The following is a 22101-nucleotide window of genomic DNA, read 5'->3' on the forward strand; positions in this document are numbered from 1 at the left end:
TACCTCATTTTTTCTAATTCTCCAGAATTAACCCCCAACTACCCCAAAGAGAGCGGATCCGCTCCGGTTATGTCAATCATGTATCTAGGACTTGTTCTTATTTTCCCCACCAAGTTTCATCCCGATCCCTCCACTCTAAGTGTTTTCCAAGATTTTTGGTTTCCCCCTCCCACCTCCCCCCCCCCCCAATGTCACCAGACCCGGTCGGGATTTAAAATAACAGCTCTGAGACACGATATCCTTCCAAATATAAAATTTAATTAAGATCTGATCAACTGTTCGTAAATTAAAAATACTTCATTTTTCCTATTTTTTCCTAATTAATGGGCCCCCCACTCTCCCCCAGATGGTCAAATCGGGAAAACGACTATTTCTAATTTAATCTGGTCCGGTCCCTGATATGCTTGCCAAATTTCATCGTCCTATTCTACCTGGAAGTGCCTAAAGTAGCAAAACCGGGACCGACAGACCGACAGAATTTGCGATTGTTATATGTCACTTGGTTAATACCAAGTGCCATAAAAATAAATAGAAAAAGTACATCTTCCTCTCAGGTAGTTTCAGGGACCCATCCCCCTCCTCCAACCACCACGACCCAAGGGCATTTCTTCAGAGTAGCTGATGCAGAATAATATCTCACTGTACACAATTTCATCAAACATAAACTGAATCAGCTTGGTGACTACTGGAAAGCAACTACCCCCCCCCCCTGCAACAAAAAATAAGACGTAGACCAAAAATATACGTGGGAACCAAGAAGGATTAGGAAAAAAACCAAAAAAATCATTCAATTTCATCTGAAGGCTCTACGAGGCTTAGAAATTTAGGTCACTGAAAATACTTCTTTAGGCATCTTACTGCCTCCCCCCCCCCCACAAAATACCTGTAAAGCATTAAAATAAAAACCAGAAAATTTTTTGTGCAATAAGAAGGGAGGTGTCACCTTGCACTCTTGCGGAGCACCCTTGTGGAAACTGATATACAATCCAATTTGATTTCCAGGAATAATTCTGGTCTACGCTGTTATTATGAAAGTTAAGCATAACATTAAACCCTAGGATGAGCAGAATCTATTTTGTATGAGAGGGCGGCTGCCCCTTCCTCATCCCAACCTCCCCTCCATGGCTGTCAAAACTGGTTGTAGATGCTCACTCGAAAGGAAATTGAGCGTTCTAGTCCTTTTTTAAGTTAAAAGTGATTGGAAACCCAAACAGCCTATGTCCTAGAACTGTCTTTGAGCCTTTAAATGAATACAGAATTAGTTCTAAGAGATAGGCAGGGGTGGAAGTAGAAATTTTCGTATAGTCCAACATAAACCCAAAAATGACCAAAATTTATTCAGTGTAGGAGGGAGGCTGCCCCCTTCCTCACCCAAACCTCCCCTCATTATCGTAGGAACTTTGAAGAATGCTCAGTCAATCGGAAATTGAGAGCTCTAGACTATTTTTTTTTCAAGGCAAAAGTGATCAGAGACCAACCAGCCCCAGTCCTAAAACTGTTTGATATCTGGATATTCTGTTACCCCTTAGGCCGTCTAATCGACATTTTGAGGTATCTATGTTGTACTTTCTCTGTGGCTACTCAATTTTCCGTGTGGGGGAATTTTCGAAGGGGAGAGGGAGATTATCTAGGGGAAAATTTTCCGCAGGGGGGGAGGGCAGGAGGGAACGCAGACTGGACCTACTTTAGCTCTTTAACTATACAAATCAACAATCCTTGTGTGATTCTGGTTCAAAACGGTGCAATAGCTCACCTTTTGATCAAAAAGTTAGGATGGGAGGGACAAAGTAGGGGTTGAGGAGTTGATGGATGGGTCGCATGCCAAATTTTAAATCCAGGTTGTCTTGCAATAAAGCAGGTCTTAGCTCCTTCTTTAGGTGAGTCACTATCGAATGTTTGTCCGGTTTGTACCACAACACAGTAGCGTCAGCCCCTATGAACTTTCAAACCGTGCATCTCATGAAATTCTTGATTATAATTTCTGTTTGTTCCAGAATTTATTTCTCCATCCATAACCATTTCAGTTCGTTTAAATTGAGTATCTTGTATAACCCAACTCATCTTCATTTTAAGTTTGAAATTTGCTTTTTACTTTTCTCGGCGAACAAAAAAAAAACATGTTTCAAACCAACTAAGAAAAGTTGTTACAACGAGTGAATAATCAAAACATACCTTTCAAGGTCCTTTTCTAGAGCTAATATTAGCTGCCTTTTAGAAATTTGATCAGTAACGTGTTCTTCCATAAGTTTAAGTCTATTCTGTAACTTGTCACTTTGATTCTCTGTATTTGTACTTCGCCTACTTCTACCAAAGAAGTGATCCTGACGCGATTCTAAATTTTTGACACTTTTCTTCAGCGTTGCAATTTCTTCAATTTTCCGTTTCAAAATGTTCTCTTTGAGCATGCGTTGATTCTCTAGCTGTCGGATTTGAACCTCATGCTTTCGGGTGGTTTTTTGGAGCTGCACAATTTGTTTTTGGCGATTTCTATCAGTTACCTTATGCTTACTAATTTCTTCTTTTATTTTGTTCATCAATGACACCTAAATAATAAATTTATACTTTAAAATTCAGTTTAAACGGCTTTTTTTATTTTCTGTTATATTGGGCAAGGTTCACTTCTTACTAGTTTGAAAAGTCTAGTAAAAACAGCATTTTACTTTAGCTTGATGTGTCTTGTTATGGATACATATAGTCACAAGCAGCAAAAACCTTTGGCTTTTTCTTAGCAGCAAACTAATAAAGAATATATTCTCTTCTCTGATAAAAGGTAACACCTTGTTTGAACCGGAATTGCGTAAAGATCTTCAGTTCGTATAAATGGAGAACCAAAACACGCGAGAGGCCTTCTAAAGCCTTCCTGCTCCCCCTACCACCAAGTTTTAGCACAAAAGTTGGCGTGTTGAACCTTGTTTGAACGGAATTATGGAAGGATTATGGAAATTGTATGGTTATGAGGACCAACGTGTGGCATTGTCCTTCCGGGAAACACTTCTCAGCCACTCCGGTCAGTTTTTAAGATAACGGTGACTATTTTGGGTCTCATTTATACCTGCAACATTCAAGGATTTATAATCTGTACGACTGGAGGACCAGAGTGGGCCCTTGGTGCTAAAAAAAACCCATGTCCCTCCCAACTTCAACTTCGTAGCAAAAGATAGGTGTTAGACATTGCTTCAATAAAAAATGTCCCTCGTCCACCACCAGATTTTCCTCTGAAGGCTAGACATTTTAAGCTTTTTTTAATGTGTTCCCCCAAAAACTGCCAATCCGTATTGATGAAGGCGCAAACTGAGCCCTTACATCCCTCAACACCTTCTTCCTCTTCTCTTGTAATGTCAAACTTTTGGCAGATAGGAAGACGCATCGTGCCTTTTCAAAAACAAAAAATCACAAGAACAAGAATTACGGAAGGATTTTCGGTCTACACAATGGGTGAACTAAAGTGGGCCAGTTTCTTTCTAAATGATTCTTTCCGATTTCTGTATGATTTCAGGCACAAAGTGGACCGTCGCTCCTCCCTCATCACCGCAAGATTGTATGCACATGTAATACCAACTTTGTAATACAATTTGTTAAACATATAAATAAATAGACTATACAATCAGAAAAAGTACAAAACGGAGAGAATCAATTAACATAGAGCAAGCCCAGTTTAGACAATGTGGTGTAAATCACACACTCCCCCCACCAAAAAAAAAATACATGACAGCCTCCGTTAGAACCAAGAGTTCTATTCACAATTTTGTATAAGTACCAAGAAATCTGCTGTGGGCTTTAGTCTTTAGGCACGGAAATATTTTTCATGAATATGGCGGATGTTCATTAGATTATGGTTGCAGCGGCAGCTGCTACATACTAAAGAAGGAACCATGATCTATTGTAACCAAAATTAAAAACGGATTTTAATAACTGGTTAGAGAGAAAAAATTGCAGTTTGCAGCTGATACAGAAATGTTAACCATTATCTCGATTAGTCTTAATAGTAACATATTGTTTCGAAAGGAATTTGTAATAATTTTGAAAAATAGCCTGAAAATCCAAAATTGTGGCATTGGATCGAAACAAGAAGTAATCTACTGAAATCACCATGGGTAAAAACCTATAGAGGAATCTTACAGTCCCCTGCCTTGAACAAAAAGGAAATCACTTTTGTGCATGGGTAGCACTGATGTATCCTCTTTTATTTTCCTTTTTTGTCCTCCGTTCATAGAGGGACAACAGAATATTATAAAGAGCTGTTTAAGGCTTATTTGAAAGATAATTTGAATATCTGGAACCTTTTGTTATAATTTAACATAACTTTCAAATCATGGTTCAGCAACAGCTGCAACCTAGAACAAAGCGAACACCAGCCAAAAATAACCAAGATAAAATTAACTGGTAAGTGAAGAAGAATTGCCATTTGAGGATGATTAAGGAATTGTAACTGCTATTTCTACTGGTCGTATTCAAAAATAGTGTCAGACCAAATTGAAAGCCTCACTACAGGGAGCGAAAATGTCGTAAACCCCACACTGTCTCTTGGGGAGCAGCAATATATCTCCTTTTTTTCTTTTTTTTTCCGGGGTTTTGTTTAAGTGTCAGACTAGCATCCTTGTTATTTTGTGAACCCATCAAAAGGTTTTGCTTCTGGATATATTTTTTCCTTTTCTTTTATTTCAGAATTAAAAACAACTTTCAAACTAAAAATGAACAGAGTCTTACTTTATTTCGTTTTAATTCTAACAGTTCTTCTTTCAGCCGCCTCAACTGAGTTTCCAGCTTATTTTGATCAGCTAAGGCCTTCTTCTGTTGAGCTAACAGATTCTGGAGATGTTTAACACTTTTTTCCATTTCTTGAATTTGAGCTTCATAGTGTCTCTTGATCTCAGAAGATGAGGTGTGCTCGTTGCCTCCTTCTCTTAGAACTTTGTCTCTTTCAACTTCGAGGGACTTAATCTTTGATTCCAAGGACTCAAGTCGGTGTTCATACTGCTGCTTAATCATAAGGATGCGTTCCCGGGACTTTCCTAATTCTTCTAAGAGTTCTTCTTTCATTCGAATTTTATCATTTATTTCTGCAAGTGCTACTGAATTAGCGTCACCTACAAGTATATATCGATTTTAAATATACTGATAAAATAGAAATCGTTCAACACAGGTATGCACAAATATGATAAACACATCTTTCATGACAAAGTAACTGTAGGCTAAGAAACCAAACTTGTTAGATATAACAATGAAACATATAACAAGGAACAAACTGGAGATTTTTTTTTCAGCCAGTGAGCATACCAGGAAAAACACATATTTTGGCAGACATCTCCACTATAAAAATATAAGTCGTTTTAATATACAGAAATGAAAATAAAAATATAAAACACCTCTAAAAATATAAAAACGTGGAAAAAACGGACGTAGGAAAGACAGCAAGAAGTTAAGTAGGGAAAAAGAAAAACGCAGAGAAAAACTGCATAAAAATAACCGATGTAGATAAAAAGGAAAACAACAGACCAGAAAAAAAGCACAATAAATAAAACACTGGAAATTAATTTAATCCGATATTTTATTTCAACCGGGATAGACTACAAATTGATCAAAGAACAAAAAATAGATATTACAAGAACACACGAGTAGCATAGCCAGTTTCTTAAAGCTCGTAGAGCTTCAGACGAACCAGGTACGAAAGCCTTAACAATTGGAACATATAAACCCAGAGCCAGCAAGTTAGCAGTTGAAATGGGTCATCCACCTATAGAAACAAAGAAGGCATACGGAATTGATTACCGTAGGCAAACAGAAATTCAAACTCATTTCAGTAACACTGGTGAAGCGAGCCTACTTCAGAACAAACAAAGAGAATCAATATACAAGACTTCTATTCCACCCATACCATGAAATGAGACGATTTCAGATGTGTGAAAATCCAAAAAATTGTACTACTAAACCCACTACCGTTACTAACAACTCGCTGCAGAACCAATCCACCTGAGATAGACACGACTGTGCAAGCTCATTCTCCATTTCAATCTATTCATAGATTCTCTCTTTGCCCCCTCTCATCTAAGTTCAAATTTCATTTAAGGCCTTCCTTACTCCACTTTGGGACGATCTTCCTTTCGTTTGGCCCATGACAGATAGCCAAAAACCACAGTCTTTGGCAGCCTGTTAATATCAGTCCATAAAACGTGGCATAAAAGGGCCGTCTCAGCCGTTTTGGAGGATACATCTTGCCAAGGACTTCAGGAAAAGCAAGGCATTCCTATTTTACTCATTTAGGAAGATTCGAAGCCCATTTATTCCTCTTAAACCATCCCTAGATTAGGTCTTGGGTTTAAACTGGTGCGTCATTGCATGAAATACACAATTTTGGAGTATACAGTCGTGCTCACTAACCAAAGAGCATTGATTAATTTTTCAGAAAAAAAAAATTGAACTTTCACTCCCCAAAGAAATTGTTGGGCAGTTTAAGAAGCGCGAGACCAATAAAAAGAACAAAACCCACTACGTTATGAAGGAAAAATGATAAAATTAGCACCAATGTCACTGTAAGCGTTAAATGTTATTGCATAAAGTAATATATTAATAGCAGCAAAAAAATTTTATTCTGCCGAAATTTTACAATAAACCCATAAGCATAAATCACATAGTCCTTGGCCGTGCAATGAGACATAAGTGTTTGAGAGCGGCAAAAGATAAAACATGTTCCAAATCTACTATTTTGGCTTTTCATATAAACTATGATGAAAAAAGTACTGACTTAGCTAATATTCCTGTAAGCCACATATTAAGTTCACAGATGTGTTTCTTGAGCAGGAGTTTCACCAGCAATGGTGAGTTGTGGCATTCACAAGTTGTTAAGATTCAATAACAGGCTAAGAGCTGGACGGTTCATACAAAAAAGAAGCATGCAACAATATTATAGGGAGTGGTTCGCTGAGCTCATGAAATCTTGTACATAGGTGCATTCAAACTGGCAAAAACAGGGCAATTACCACTTATTAACACAGCAAAATTTTGAAATACGTTAAAAATCCCATCTATCACAGTGGTTCCAAAATTTGTCTCATAAATATAGAAGCTTACTTCTCTTGCTATTTGAAGAGGTCGTACAGAATATACCCTCTGTCCCAGAGCCACTAAACCCTATACCCACAAGAGCCTGTAATTTTTTTTTCTTGAGCCCACCTGTATATGGATTATATACAACAAAAGTATTAGTCAACATAGAAAAAAAAATTTCTATGATTCTTTGCTTCAATACCCCATAATAATTATCAAATTAGTTTCTCCAATAGTATTTTGGATTTCTATAGATCAATGATTCCCAACCAATTTGGTATTAGAAATACAAAGGTATTTCCAAAATCCTGATGCCCCCACGCGATATTTAAATTTTGTTGTTCAAAATTTTACGTGTATTTTCCTGAAGGTTCACTAGCATGTATTTTTTATTTGTCCTTTATATTTCGGGAGGCGAAATCTTTTTGATCACTTAAAAAGGGCCCGTAGAACTTTTAGTTTCCGTTCGAGTGAGCCCTCTCCCATTTTTCTGGGACCAACGGCTCGATACCGTCACCCTTGGGAGAGGGAATGGAATCAAACCAATAAATTTGTTATAAACACAAAAATAGGCACCCATAATCTTTCTCCTAGGCAAATTTTCTCAGGCTCACAGCCTTTGACGGGTAACTTTAAACTTAAAGAACTTTATGTATTTGGGACCAGAATAAAAAGCCAAATTTTTCTATAGATTATAATTGTTATCAAAATTGTTTTGTCGGCTATTATTGGCCCTAGTCGCTGCTTACTCACTGTTTGGAACCAGTAACTGTTTGTAAATCGATGAGCAACTGCAAAAACGGGTTCTGTTTGAACTGATGCAAAAATTTAAGGTAAATTCGTTTTTGGTCTCAATGGCCTCAACAAATATCCTTGAATTCTGTCAAAGGCTCTGAGAAAAAAAAAACTATTTGGCAGAAGTCAAAACTTCTTAAAATTCTGCTTTCGCTTTAGGCACGACAACGATTTATGTCAATTTCTCAAAAAGGTCAATTGGAGCTCGACTGTCTGTGGGTCAGCACGATATACGAATCAACCACGAACAAATTATTCACTTTGTAATATCCAAAAACCCAATTCATGAAAAGTCCATGCAAATGAGAAACGCCAAAAATTGTAAATGGTCTTGCATACGAAACCAAGCGCCAATTTTTAATCTCGGCATTTTGATTCGAGATTGCATACTACTGGCAAAATAGCCACACGACCAAAAAAAAAAAGAAATCATGACAGGCCTCTGAATGAGTTGTTGAACAGTAGCTCTTAAAATTCCATCAGCCAGGATACTTTGCGTCGATCCTTGAAGCTTTCATACAAAAAACGAAATGGGATGCTTAGTGTTTTCACATTTTGCAATAGAGAGAACAATAAATATCTCACGAGACAAAAGTATTTTGATGATTCTAATACACGAAAACTAAAGTGTGCGGCTGAATTAAGACAAACATAAATTAGCTTCAATTGGGACAATAGTATACACGATCAAATTAGGTAATGAAGAGGGCAGTATTTTGGGGTCTGACTTTAGAAAAAATAATATAAATGCAGGCGAATTGCGGGATAAAAACGGGATTTTCGTGAGATGAATCGCAAAACTTTCGATAAGGCCTAAAATCCACTGCTCCATGCATTTGTCTGGACAGCTAGAGGTACTAAATCATTTCTGTTCCTATTACGGTCCATCTCCCCTACCTCCTAGGAAGTAAGAATGCTTCTGCAAGTGCTGCAAATGCATAGTCATCTAACAGAGGAACGCTTGTTGCTTTCTAGCTCAGTTTCGAAAAAAACAAATGTCAATTTATCACTTTTGATTTGTGGCAAACTGTCCACTTTAAAGAAGACCAAAAGAAAATACCAAAAAATGCACCAAAAAGACCAAATACTAAACGAAACAAGAAACCACAAGTGGGTGAGATTGGAATTACTATTAAACGCTAATGTATATCCATTAATAACTCATGCAAATTTTGAAGTGTAATTTTCAGGTAAGCCCTTTTTTCTCTCTTCAGGACAAGAAATGTTTCCACATTCAAACATCAAAAGATCATTATTTGCCAGCACATTATTGCTTAGATATTGACGTGTCACTCTTAAAAAGGGACGTCTTGTATGTGATCCATGATTGATACATTTTTAACCACCTAAAATTCTAACTCGAGAACAAACATATAATATTAACAGCACCGTATGCTGCCAGAATATATCAACTAAGAGATTTAAAAGAGACAACGATTTATAGTATCTTCTGATTCGTCAAATAGAAATTCATCTCGGAGGGTGGGTATATTGGGCACCGAGTATATCTAAACATTAAACATAAGTGATTTATTCAAAGCTAGGAGAATTTTGGTCCAAATCATGGAGTTCCTAAGTTTCGGATGGAGCAGGACAGGGGGGGGGGGGGTAACTCTGGACCATTCTTCCAACAGGGACGTTTCTAACTGAAACTAAGCACGTATTTATGACTTTGATATTACCATACGTTTTCTTGTTTGAAATTGTAATTTTTATAACTGTAGAAAAACATAGAAAGCAAAAACACAGAAAATAACCTCATTTTATCAAAAATAAGATTGACATATACCCATAGTCTACAAAATTAGAGGGAGGAGTCGAGACAGATACTTAAGAAGCCTATCCAAGGCATAATTTGGGCTTGAGATTCTTTCCTGAAAGTCGGGAAGCAGAGTCTGTCGGGTGAACGGCATAAACGAAAAAAGACGGATTTCATTCATTTATGAGGACTGGAGAAAAAATATGCTACCTCCTCCCTTCAAAAAATAGAACTTGAAGTCCTCTATCCCATCCTAGTAAAAACTTTTCCTAAAAATTTCAGTTCAATTCCCTAGCCACCAAACAAAATAGAGTAAACCTACAAAAGTTGTGAATAAAATACGTTAGATTTTATTGCACCTAATGACTGCACGTATACTGAAAATATGTAGCTTCAGGTACCCACTGCATATCCTCACACAACTGTTGCAGAACTGATGATTAGTAGCAAATCTACCAGACAAAGTCTAAATATTTATTTTCCAGAACCAGTGGCACAGCAGTCGGCACAAAATTTTTAAGAGCACAAAACGAAAATTCTAGTAATTTACATAAGCAGCACTCAGGGATATAGGTCAACATCACTCATGGAGATTGCAGTCTAATGCAGCTAAATACATCTAGAACGTTTATTACTACGCATTAAACGTCACATCATTTTATATACACCTGAATAGAGGATACATTACTTTTCTTTTAACTGGTAGTGAAGTTGAAATCTCGTCCACTACACCCCCTCCCACACAGACACACACAAACATACCTGAGAGGGTAAGCACTTCTATCATTAGGCTCTGATGAGGTTTTTCATAGCTAAGGCATATAAGGGGGTACGACAACGTGAGAAGTTGAGTGATAGAAAGTTGAGGAAACGATTGGAGAATTTTAGACATTGTCATATTCTTTACATGATTATAGATAGAGTATACTGAAAACATAATGCACCGTACTTAAATGAAATCGGAAAGAAGATCGAGATATTATTGGAATCGAATCTAAGCAATATAATTAGAACGGGAAACAATTTTGACACCATCCCATCCTTACTATTTGCCCTAAATACAACCAGGAACTAATTGGTAATTTCAACACTGGCTGATCGAGCATATACGTTTATAATATACAGTAATGCTAGTACTGAAGATGACATGAAAATTAGTTGACAGTATAAAAATGAAGAGTGACATTCACATATGTTGTTTATTCATTAAACATGAGTGCAGTGAGGTTCCAAATACAAAGTGTGGTGCATACAGGGTGTCACACTTAAAATAACTTGATAAATGCTGTCCAAGATACCTTTCAACTCTTTATATCTAGTTCCCTTTGTATTCTTTCCAAGTCTCTTTTTGGAGTTATTAAATGCATGGGATACATTGCCTCGTTGTAGTCTAGCTAAAAAGACGAGCTTATTAGGACTTTTGAAGGTAAATAAATACTTGATTCACTCTAAATTTACTTGTAATAATAAAAATAAACACTGCAGAGTGTTTCTAACCAAGTGCGACATCGTAATTAAGACAATTATCATATCATCCTGCTCGAAAGCAAAGGGCGTATCATGCACTTTCATAATCATTTTACTGCTTTAAAATAGCCTTTATAAAGACCGTTTTTTTCCCATGACATGTATAGCATCGGATGTAAAATTGTATTTTGAAGCTAAACAATGTGACCTCATTTTAGAACATAATGCGAAAATTACTGCAAGTCCTTTTAAATGTATACAAAATCAATCGGTAAATCCTTTATTGATTCGCAAATTCAAGCCTTCATTTAGTAAACTAAATACATCACTTCAAATATTATGACTAATATTCCAGAAGTTTTGTTAAGGGATCACTTTCCTCAACAATTGAATAAAGTCAAATAAAAAGAAAAAGTAATGACAAAAAAATGTCCTTAGTAAAACAAAACTGAAAGCCAAAAAATACAATTATTCTAAGAAATTGGGATATATGCCCCCGAAAATCCATCTCCAGCGATTCCCATCGGTGAAAAAACTGCCTATCTTTCTGATTAGAATTTTCGATTGAAGAAGTGGAGCTTGGGTAGCAAGAGGATCACTTAGCTCTTACAGACTATAAGTTGAATATTTTTACGTAATTCTGCTTCAAATGAGATACAATATCCCTGCCAATCTGTTAAACAATTACCAGAGAGCCGGAGATGTGATGGAAGAGTCATGGGCGTCCTTTCCACCTTCAATCATACTGAATCTTGTATTATTCAGGTAGTATTCCGGTCTGTTTCAAGTTTTATTCAGGGTAAGGGTGCTTCTATGACTCCGGTTCAACCAATGTCTTCATACCCATCTTCCAACTAAAAACTGGGCAGCACGGGTGGTATTGGAGGGTCCAAGGGTCCAGGTTAGTTCTTTGCTTGGCTTGCACCGACTAGCTTTGCTTCTCAAAACTTGCAGGTTTTAATTCCTTGCGTGATCACGCTTCACAAAAGGTGGAACTTGCCTATGTTTCTGCTAGAGCAGTAAGATGCGTTTGAGTGCTGGAGGAGATAGGGTCCCAATTTATACAACCAGTAATTAAAATCAAAGATCCTGAAATTTGCCTGATTCCTCTTAAAATTATCCAAAGGATTATTTATTTTGTCTGTAAAAAAAAGGCCATTTCGTGATGATTGGTCCTTTGTTTTTTTTTTTTTTTGGTTAATAAATGATTCTATAAAATGGTGGAGCATACCCTGGACCCTTTTGTGCTAAAAAATTTACGGTGGAAGGGCTGCTATGACAATGGACAATAATGATGTATTTTTTATGTAATTTTTGAGGATATGTCTCTCAAGCAAAGATATGAAATTTCAAGATCTAAAGAAAAGAGAGAAGGAAAAGAGAGAGAGAGAGAGAGAGAGAGAGAGAGAGAGAGAGAGAGAGAGAGAGAGAGAGAGAGAGAGAGAGAGAGAGAGAGAGAGAGAACAACTAACCATCATCTTCAAGGACTGACATCATTCTTTGCTCAGGAGTATCTTTGTATATATCTGTTAAAAGATCAACATCCTGACTTTGTACAAAAGCTTGATCATCAATTTGTTCTTCTGGTACATCTTCACGAACAACCGAGTTTCCTGCAAGTTGGTCAAAAAGTTGGTTCTTTTCCTTAAGAAGAGCAACTTGTGAGCGAAGATGCGCGTTCTCGGTTAATAAGAGAGCATTTTTGGTGAGGAGATCTTCAAAATCATGGCCAGATAAAGAACCATCAAAGGTGCGTTTACCCTAAAACGAATAAAACACTGGAAAAATCATGAGAAAGCATATAAGAATCATATGATTTCATAAAAAATCATAATAAATTAAATATGACTAAGGCACTGTTATGATTTTAGAATTTAGTTTTTTTCTGTAATTAGATAAAAAAAAAAGTTTTTTCAACTGAAAGTAAGAAAAAAACATTATAACTTGAAACAAACAAGAGTTATTATGTATAGCAAGGGGGTTGCTCCCACCTCAACACCTCACTCTTTACGCTAAAGTTTTAAAGTACTTTTTAAAAAACATCTTATTGCTCTCATTAAATGGCCCTTGTGTTTCAGGAGTCATTCTTAAAGAATTGGGACAAAACTCAGACTTTAGCGTAAAGAGCGAGATGTTGAGGAGCAGGCAACCCCCTTCATATACGCAATAATTCCTATTCGTTTTTAAGTTTTAATGTTGCTCCTTGCTTTCAGTTGAAAAAACTTGTTTTTTATTTAATTTCTGATCGTTTTTTAACTAATGCCAAGAAATCTAATCCCCTCTGTACACGGAGAGGTGGGATCAGATTTCTACACGGAGAAATCCCTAACCATGGAAATATCTTCTAGACAATTCTATACCGGTGAAAATATACCCCGGATAAAGCTACGAACTTAAGGAAATTCGCCCGGTATTAGAAAAAGGGGGAAAACACCCTTAAAAGTTCAAGCGATCTTAATGGGAATACCACCAATACATTTTGCATATCAGAGGACCCTACTTTAGAAGTTTCAATATCCTTTCTACAAAAATTTGGAATTTAACATTTTTTCCTTAGAAATAAGATCACGGATACGTTTTTCATTAATTTTTTTAAGAGGTGATTGTATCGAACTAATGAACCTATGAAGATTGGGAGTGAGCTTATTCTAGCAGAAATTAAAAGTTTTCCAGTGACCGATTAGGTTATCTCACGGGAAAGTGAGGGTTCTAGCCATTTTGTGGCACCAAACTACTGATTTCCCTCGAAGATTGACATCAATTGAATATTCTCACGTGGTCGACCTATTTATGAATATCAAAAACCAATATACTATGGTTCCCAGTTGGTAGTTGGGCTGAGAAGGGGGTAGCGAATTTTCATTAATTGTTTTTCTTTTATCCATTCCCTTCATATAAACGGAAAATCATTCAGCTAAGTAATTCTTTAAATTTCAGCTTTTTAATTATTTTGGATGAAGCACCGAAGAAACACTAGTCTTTTGAATAATTTGAATGATGGCAGCACCTTATTTGAGTTATTGATTTGTCATTAACTTCAACCCTTCTCTTTCAAATCTAAAGAAAAATAAATTGGCTAAAATAAAACTTTCTAATAAATCTTTTTTGTTTACGAATGACACTCTAATCCATGGAAACAGGATTAGGGGTGGTAACAATACGCTTAATTGCGTTCACTTTGTGTTCGATTCAAGTTCTGCTCCATTGTTCATTGCAGTTTGCGCCCCTTTTGTTTTTAGTTTTTTCATTCTATCTGAGAAACAACGAGAATTTTTTATCTTTAACATATCTAAAAAGTGCATAAGGGAGAGGGGGGCATATTCCAGTTGGCCAAGCCCCGCACAAATTTAAAGGCTTTTACGATTATCATAGTGTTTCCTTTAATCTTCCTGTTTTCAGGTTAACAGTAAATTTAAACCTCACACCTAGCCTAATAATTTTATGCCTACGGGCAATTAAAACCACTTAAAATGGAATAGAAGGAACGTGCTATCTCTACCTGTTTGTACTCCATTAACTCCATTTGTAACCTCTGTATTTCTTGTCGCAAAAGCATCTCTGTCCTTGAACTTTTGTCATAGTTGATTTGTACTTTATTCTTGATATTCCGAGCTCGATTAGCGTATCGAAAAGTGTTTAAGGTCTCCATAAAGTCGATATCACTTGGGGAAACACATGCTATCATTAAGGTCTTGCTGTTGCCTGTAAAGGGAGAATTAAACTGATCAATCGGATTAAAACTGAAATCCGTTTAAAAGCTTTAAAACTGAAGTTTAAAAACTTTGTTTAAGTATCAATTTTTCAATATGTTTCAACTATTCAGGATTAAAAGGAAAAGAGGAGACTAAAATCTGTCTGTTTAAATACCGGATGAAATTGAAAGTCATACATGTGTTTATTCTCTAATATTTGTGTTATTTCTTATAAATTTAATTAGTACTTTCATGTTGATGGTAATTTTTGACTTTTGAAGGTTTGACGGTTTTTTAACGAAAAAAGAAGAGATCTTTGCAAAATATACATTGTTTTAGTCAAAGATGAATGACACTTGTGTCATAAGGGGGCCAGTGGCTCAACTTCTGCTTGTGGAAATTTCTGTTCATTATATTTTTGTTCGTTATTATATCACCTTACGATTGAATAATAATAATAATAATAATAATAATAATAAACAGCAAAGATTTAATAGGTATAGAGCAGTTTTTAAGAAACGTTTTGAAGACTTTTTCAAAATCAATATCCAGACATAATTTTCAATAGTAGAAAATAATTTTAATGATATTTATAATATCATTAAAGTTATATAATTATTATAAGAATTTATCATATATTATTTATTATTAGAATTTATTATTTATTATAAGAATATAATTTATAATACCACTTTATACTTAAATAAAATGAGAAAACTCAAGTTTGACAAAATAGAGCGGTTGTGGTTTAAAACAGCAATGATAATTGTGTTGCGAGAGCAACACTTTGGTTTTGTCCCGGTTTTTTTTTCCTATGCCACCGATGTCGGCTTATTCCTGGAAACTGGTAAGGGTCTAACCTGTGCGGTTTTTACGGAAAGTGTGGACCTCAGGCCGGATTGATGAATATGGCATTACATTTTGGAAAGCTTCGCACAACTCTTGCCTGGGGCCAAAAATGATGGTTTTTGATTGTCCACGAGCCAGAGCCTAGGGTGTGCGAAGTGAAGTGGAGTTATAGCCTGTGTCAGAAAGGAGTATCTGAAGTTGCGCAGCCAAGCTTCCGTTTCATCAAACCATGTTTCTGCTTTCGAGTGGAAAGCTCCGTTCTAGCAGGCAAGCAGACAAGCAGGCAGGCACCACTTTCAAATTGAAAATGGACTAAAATCTATAACTGTTAACTATATGCGGCAGTTACCCGGCCCCACAGCCAATATATCTTCTTTGAGTGATAAATAGAAAAATTTACAGATGAAAAAAGCGGCATTTTCCCACGGGTCCGAAAGTGCTCCCGTGATTTTCGCTGGGTTTATCATTTGTTTTTTCGGACTTGGGATTGAGGTAGAGAAATGTTATCAGATGCACCTATTAAAATTTAAAAGTTCTGTCATTTCTAAAGAGATTGGAGCTTATCCTTTGCTCCTTTCTAAGTGGTGACGTTAGAAAGTTGGCCTACGGCAAAAAAAAAAAATCAACTTTTGAACTAAGACAGAAAGAATTTTTTTTCGACGGCAATCGATAGCTCTTGATGAGCTGATCAAAGGATATGTCATCCATTTTTTTATACAAAAATTCCTTCATGAGATATACTAGTTTGAAAGTTTCAAGGGGTTGACAACTTCAGTAGTAGGGTACACACTGAAACCAAAAATAAGCCGATACCAATTGTGAGACATGTAGGGGACTTGTGAGGAAAGGTTAGCTGTTAGCTCATAATCATCTTCGGCAGTGAGGAGTCTGCCAATTTTGCTATTTGGTGTACCTATTATTTGTTTTCAGTGTATTTGATGATAAGACCGAGTTGGTTCCGGTGGTAAGACATGAAGGGGACTTGTAAGTAATAATCGTCTGTTATGCTACAATCATCTTTAGTGAAGAGGGGTTTGTAACTTTTGCTAGTTGGTGTAGCCTACCCATACTCACTGTAACCTAGAATTAAGTGTTTACGCAACGGGTACAAACGATAACGTAAAACAACGAGGCAGTTTCGTAATAATTAATAGTGTCATCTATGGTATTTTGATCCTGAGAAGTTAGGGATAGCTTTATAATATAAGATATTGTTCCAAGTCTTGATCCGTCACAATGTCTACGATTGAAAAAGATAAAGTTCAACGGGCTGCAAAGTCAATTTAGTCCCTTCTTTCGATATTCTTTTGTTATTGTTGTTTTTTCAACGCTGAGGAATAGCCTTTGATCATGTGATTACTGATTGCGTTCATCTTTGCACATAACGTTTTAAAAACTTCGATAGGCTGATAACTTCAGCGTTTAACCGATAGGAAAGAAACAAAACCAAAGTGTTGCTCTCGCAACAATTTAATCGGCAAAGCCGGAAAAAGGTTGCCGCAACACTTCACGTTGCTCAGGCAATGTAGGTCTAGTTCAAATTCAAGACCAGTCCAGAAAAAAACCGCTTATGTTCGTAAGGTATCTTCCGATATGTAATTCCAACAAAATGGAACGATTTTCAAACAGTTCATGGTAACGAATTTTCAAAAGCTGAAAGTGAAGAGGAACATAAAAACTTAAAACGAGCATAAATTGCTACGTAAATGAAGGGAGTTATCCTCTCCTCAACATCACGCTCTTTACACTAATGTTTGGATTTTAACCCAATTCATTAATAACCACTCCCTAAACACAAGGGTTACTTAATTAGAACATTTAAACAGATTTTTGAGTACTAAATAGCAGGTCAGCGTGAAGAGTGATATGTTTAGGAAGGAGAGGGGGCAACAACCTTCATATACAGGAAAGGGCTATAAGTTGTGGAACTTGCTCATATTGTTTATATACAATTTTTTTTACTGAGATGAATACAGACTTTCCCAGATGATTTTTCAGCATTATTCAAAAAACCATCAGAAATTAAATAAAAAAAACAAGTTTTTTCAACTGAAAGTGAGGAGCAACATTAAAACTTAAAACAAACATAAATTATTCAGCATATGAGGGGGTTAGCCCCCTCGTCCATACCTCGCTCTTCATGCTAAAGTTTTTTTTTAAGTACTTTCAAATTTATTATAATTAAACGGCCTTTGTGAATCAGGGGTCATTCTTAAAGAATTGGAAAAAAACTCGAACTTAAGCGTAAGGATTGAAATATTGACAAGGGGTCGAACCCTTAATATACGTAATAATTTCTGTTTGTTTTAAGTTTTAATGTTGCTCCTCACTTTAAGTTGAAAAAACTTGTTATTTTTTTTTATGTCGGAAAATACCTTATAGGTATACACTATTTTATTCAGTCGTTTTTTTCTGAACTTTTGTTGTGTTTTAATCATCATATTGGGTTAAATTTACAAAAAAACAACTGTAATTTACCAGTGGCGAGTTTACACACTGGGGATAAGCCTTTCAAGTGTCTCACTTTCGATAAAAGTTCAAATAAGACACTTGAAAGACTTATCCCTACTGTGTATTATTTGATGACTCTCTAAAGTTGCAGCATGGGGCAAACTTCCATCGCAAATAAGACACTTGAAAGGCTTATCCCCACTGTGTATTCTTTGATGCACATTTAGATTTTCAACACGGGAAAAGGTTTTATCGCAAATAAGACACTTGAAAGGCTTATCCCCACTGTGTATTCTTTGATGCACATTTAGATTTTCAACACGGGAAAAGGTTTTATCGCAAATAAGGCACTTGAAAGGTTTATCCCTGCTGTGTATTCTTTGATGATTCTTTAAAGTTGCAACGTGGCGAGTTTACACACTGGGGATAAGCCTTTCAAGTGTCTTATTTGCGATAAAAGTTCAAATAAGACACTTGAAAGGCTTATCCCCATGTATATTCTTTGATGCACATTTAGATTTTCAACACGGGAAAAGGTTTTATTGCAAATAAGGCACTTGAAAGGTTTACCCCTACAGTGTATTCTTTGATGATTCTTTAAAGTTGCAAAGAGGCGAGTTTACACACTGGGGATAAGCCTTTCAAGTGTCTTATTTGTGATAAAAGTTCAAATAAGACACTTGAAAGGCTTATCCCTACTGTGTATTCTTTGATGAATCTTTAAAGTTGCAGCATGGGGAAAGCTTTTATCACAAATAAGGCACTTGAAAGGTCTATTCCCACTGTGTATTCTTTGATGCACATTTAGATTTTCAACACGGGAAAATGTTTTATTGCAAATAAAGCACAAGAAAGATTTATCCCTGCTGTGTATTCTTTGATGATTCTTTAAAGTTGCAACGTGGCGAGTTTACACACTGGGGATAAGCCTTTCAAGTGTCTTATTTGCGATAAAAGTTCAAATAAGACACTTGAAAGGCTTATCCCCACGTATAGTCTTTGATGCACATTTAGATTTTCAACACGGGAAAAGGTTTTATTGCAAATAAGGCACTTGAAAGGTTTACCCCTACAGTGTATTCTTTGATGATTCTTTAAAGTTGCAAAGAGGCGAGTTTACACACTGGGGATAAGCCTTTCAAGTGTCTTATTTGTGATTAAAGTTCAAATAAGACACTTGAAAGGCTTATCTCTACTGTGTATTCTTTGATGAATCTTTAAAGTTGCAGCATGGGGAAAGCTTTTATCACAAATAAGGCACTTGAAAGGTCTATCCCCACTGTGTATTCTTTGATGCACAGTTAGATTTTCAACAAGGGAAAATGTTTTATTGCAAATAAAGCACAAGAAAGGTTTATCCCTGCTCTGTATTCTTTGATGATTCTTTAAAGTTGCAACGTGGCGAGTTTCACGCTGGGGATAAGCCTTTCAAGTGTCTTATTTGCGATAAAAGTTCAAATAAGACACTTGAAAGACTTATCCCTACTGTGTATTCTTTGACGACTCACTAAAGTTGCAGCACTGGGCAAACTTTCATCGCAAATACGACACTTGAAAGGTTTATCCCCACTGTGTATTCTTTGATGCACATTTAGATTTTCAACACGGGAAAAGGTTTTATTGCAAATAAGGCACTTGAAAGGTTTATCCTTACTGTGTATTCTTTGAGGATTCTTTAGAGTTGCAATGTGAAGAGTTTACACACTGGGGAGAAGCCTTTCAAGTGTCTTATTTGCGATGAAAGTTCAAAAGACACTTGAAAGGCTCATCCCCACTGTGTATTCTTTGATGAATCTTTAAAGTTGCAGCATGGGGAAAGCTTTTATCACAAATAAGGCACTTGAAAGGTCTATTCCCACTGTGTATTCTTTGATGCACATTTAGATTTTCAACACGGGAAAATGTTTTATTGCAAATAAAGCACAAGAAAGGTTTATCCCTGCTGTGTATTCTTTGATGATTCTTTAAAGTTGCAACGTGGCGAGTTTACACACTGGGGATAAGCCTTTCAAGTGTCTTATTTGCGATAAAAGTTCAAATAAGACACTTGAAAGGCTTATCCCCATGTATATTCTTTGATGCACATTTAGATTTTCAACACGGGAAAAGGTTTTATTGCAAATAAGGCACTTGAAAGGTTTACCCCTACAGTGTATTCTTTGATGATTCTTTAAAGTTGCAAAGAGGCGAGTTTACACACTGGGGATAAGCCTTTCAAGTGTCTTATTTGTGATTAAAGTTCAAATAAGACACTTGAAAGGCTTATCTCTACTGTGTATTCTTTGATGAATCTTTAAAGTTGCAGCATGGGGAAAGCTTTTATCACAAATAAGGCACTTGAAAGGTCTATCCCCACTGTGTATTCTTTGATGCACAGTTAGATTTTCAACAAGGGAAAATGTTTTATTGCAAATAAAGCACAAGAAAGGTTTATCCCTGCTCTGTATTCTTTGATGATTCTTTAAAGTTGCAACGTGGCGAGTTTCACGCTGGGGATAAGCCTTTCAAGTGTCTTATTTGCGATAAAAGTTCAAATAAGACACTTGAAAGACTTATCCCTACTGTGTATTCTTTGACGACTCACTAAAGTTGCAGCACTGGGCAAACTTTCATCGCAAATACGACACTTGAAAGGTTTATCCCCACTGTGTATTCTTTGATGCACATTTAGATTTTCAACACGGGAAAAGGTTTTATTGCAAATAAGGCACTTGAAAGGTTTATCCTTACTGTGTATTCTTTGAGGATTCTTTAGAGTTGCAATGTGGAGAGTTTACACACGGGGGAGAAGCCTTTCAAGTGTCTTATTTGCGATGAAAGTTCAAAAGACACTTGAAAGGCTCATCCCCACTGTGTATTCTTTGCTGCACATTTAGATTTTCAAAACTGGAAAAGGTTTTTATCACAAACAAGGCACTTGAAAGGTTTATCCGTACTGTGTATTCTTTGATGATTCTTCAAAGTTGCAACGTGGCGAGTTTACACACTACGGATAAGCCTTTCAAGTGTCTAATTTGCGATAAAAGTTCAGATATGAAACTTGAAAGGCTTATCCCCACTGTGTATTATTTGATGCACATTTAGATTTTCAACACGGGAAAAGGTTTTTATCACAAACAAGGCACTTGAAAGGTTTATCCGTAATGTGTATTCTTTGATGATTCTTCGAAGTTGCAACGTGGCGAGTTTACACACTGGGGATAAGCCTTTCAAGTGTCTTATTTGCGATAAAAGTTCAAATAAGACACTTGAAAGGCTTATCCCCATGTATATTCTTTGATGCACATTTAGATTTTCAACACGGGAAAAGGTTTTATTGCAAATAAGGCACTTGAAAGGTTTACCCCTACAGTGTATTCTTTGATGATTCTTTAAAGTTGCAAAGAGGCGAGTTTACACACTGGGGATAAGCCTTTCAAGTGTCTTATTTGTGATAAAAGTTCAAATAAGACACTTGAAAGGCTTATCCCTACTGTGTATTCTTTGATGAATCTTTAAAGTTGCAGCATGGGGAAAGCTTTTATCACAAATAAGGCACTTGAAAGGTCTATCCCCACTGTGTATTCTTTGATGCACATTTAGATTTTCAACACGGGAAATGTTTTATTGCAAATAAAGCACAAGAAAGGTTTATCCCTGCTGTGTATTCTTTGATGATTCTTTAAATTTGCAACGTGGCGAGTTTACACACTGGGGATAAGCCTTTCAAGTGTCTTATTTGCGATAAAAGTTCAAATAAGACACTTGAAAGACTTATCCCTACTGTGTATTCTTTGACGACTCACTAAAGTTGCAGCACTGGGCAAACTTTCATCGCAAATACGACACTTGAAAGGTTTATCCCCACTGTGTATTCTTTGATGCACATTTAGATTTTCAACACGGGAAAAGGTTTTATTGCAAATAAGGCACTTGAAAGGTTTATCCTTACTGTGTATTCTTTGAGGATTCTTTAGAGTTGCAATGTGGAGAGTTTACACACAGGGGAGAAGCCTTTCAAGTGTCTTATTTGCGATGAAAGTTCAAAAGACACTTGAAAGGCTC

The 22101-nt window shown here is 36.3% G+C and overlaps 1 protein-coding gene across 1 annotated transcript in view; it reads right to left on the minus strand.

Annotated features, from left to right (window-relative positions):
* LOC136034740 (kinesin-like protein KIF21A) overlaps nt 1-22101 on the minus strand; it is a 146752-nt gene that overhangs the window by 68631 nt on the left and 56020 nt on the right. The window contains exons 7-10 of the mRNA XM_065716114.1: nt 14565-14767; nt 12538-12826; nt 4708-5087; nt 2173-2543 (exon numbers count right to left, since the gene is read on the minus strand). Of these exons, the coding sequence (XP_065572186.1) occupies nt 2173-2543; nt 4708-5087; nt 12538-12826; nt 14565-14767 (1243 nt within the window). The remainder of the gene's footprint in view (nt 1-2172; nt 2544-4707; nt 5088-12537; nt 12827-14564; nt 14768-22101) is intronic.

This window comes from Artemia franciscana, chromosome 13, assembly GCF_032884065.1.
Source record: "Artemia franciscana chromosome 13, ASM3288406v1, whole genome shotgun sequence".
NCBI classification, from domain to species: domain Eukaryota; kingdom Metazoa; phylum Arthropoda; class Branchiopoda; order Anostraca; family Artemiidae; genus Artemia; species Artemia franciscana.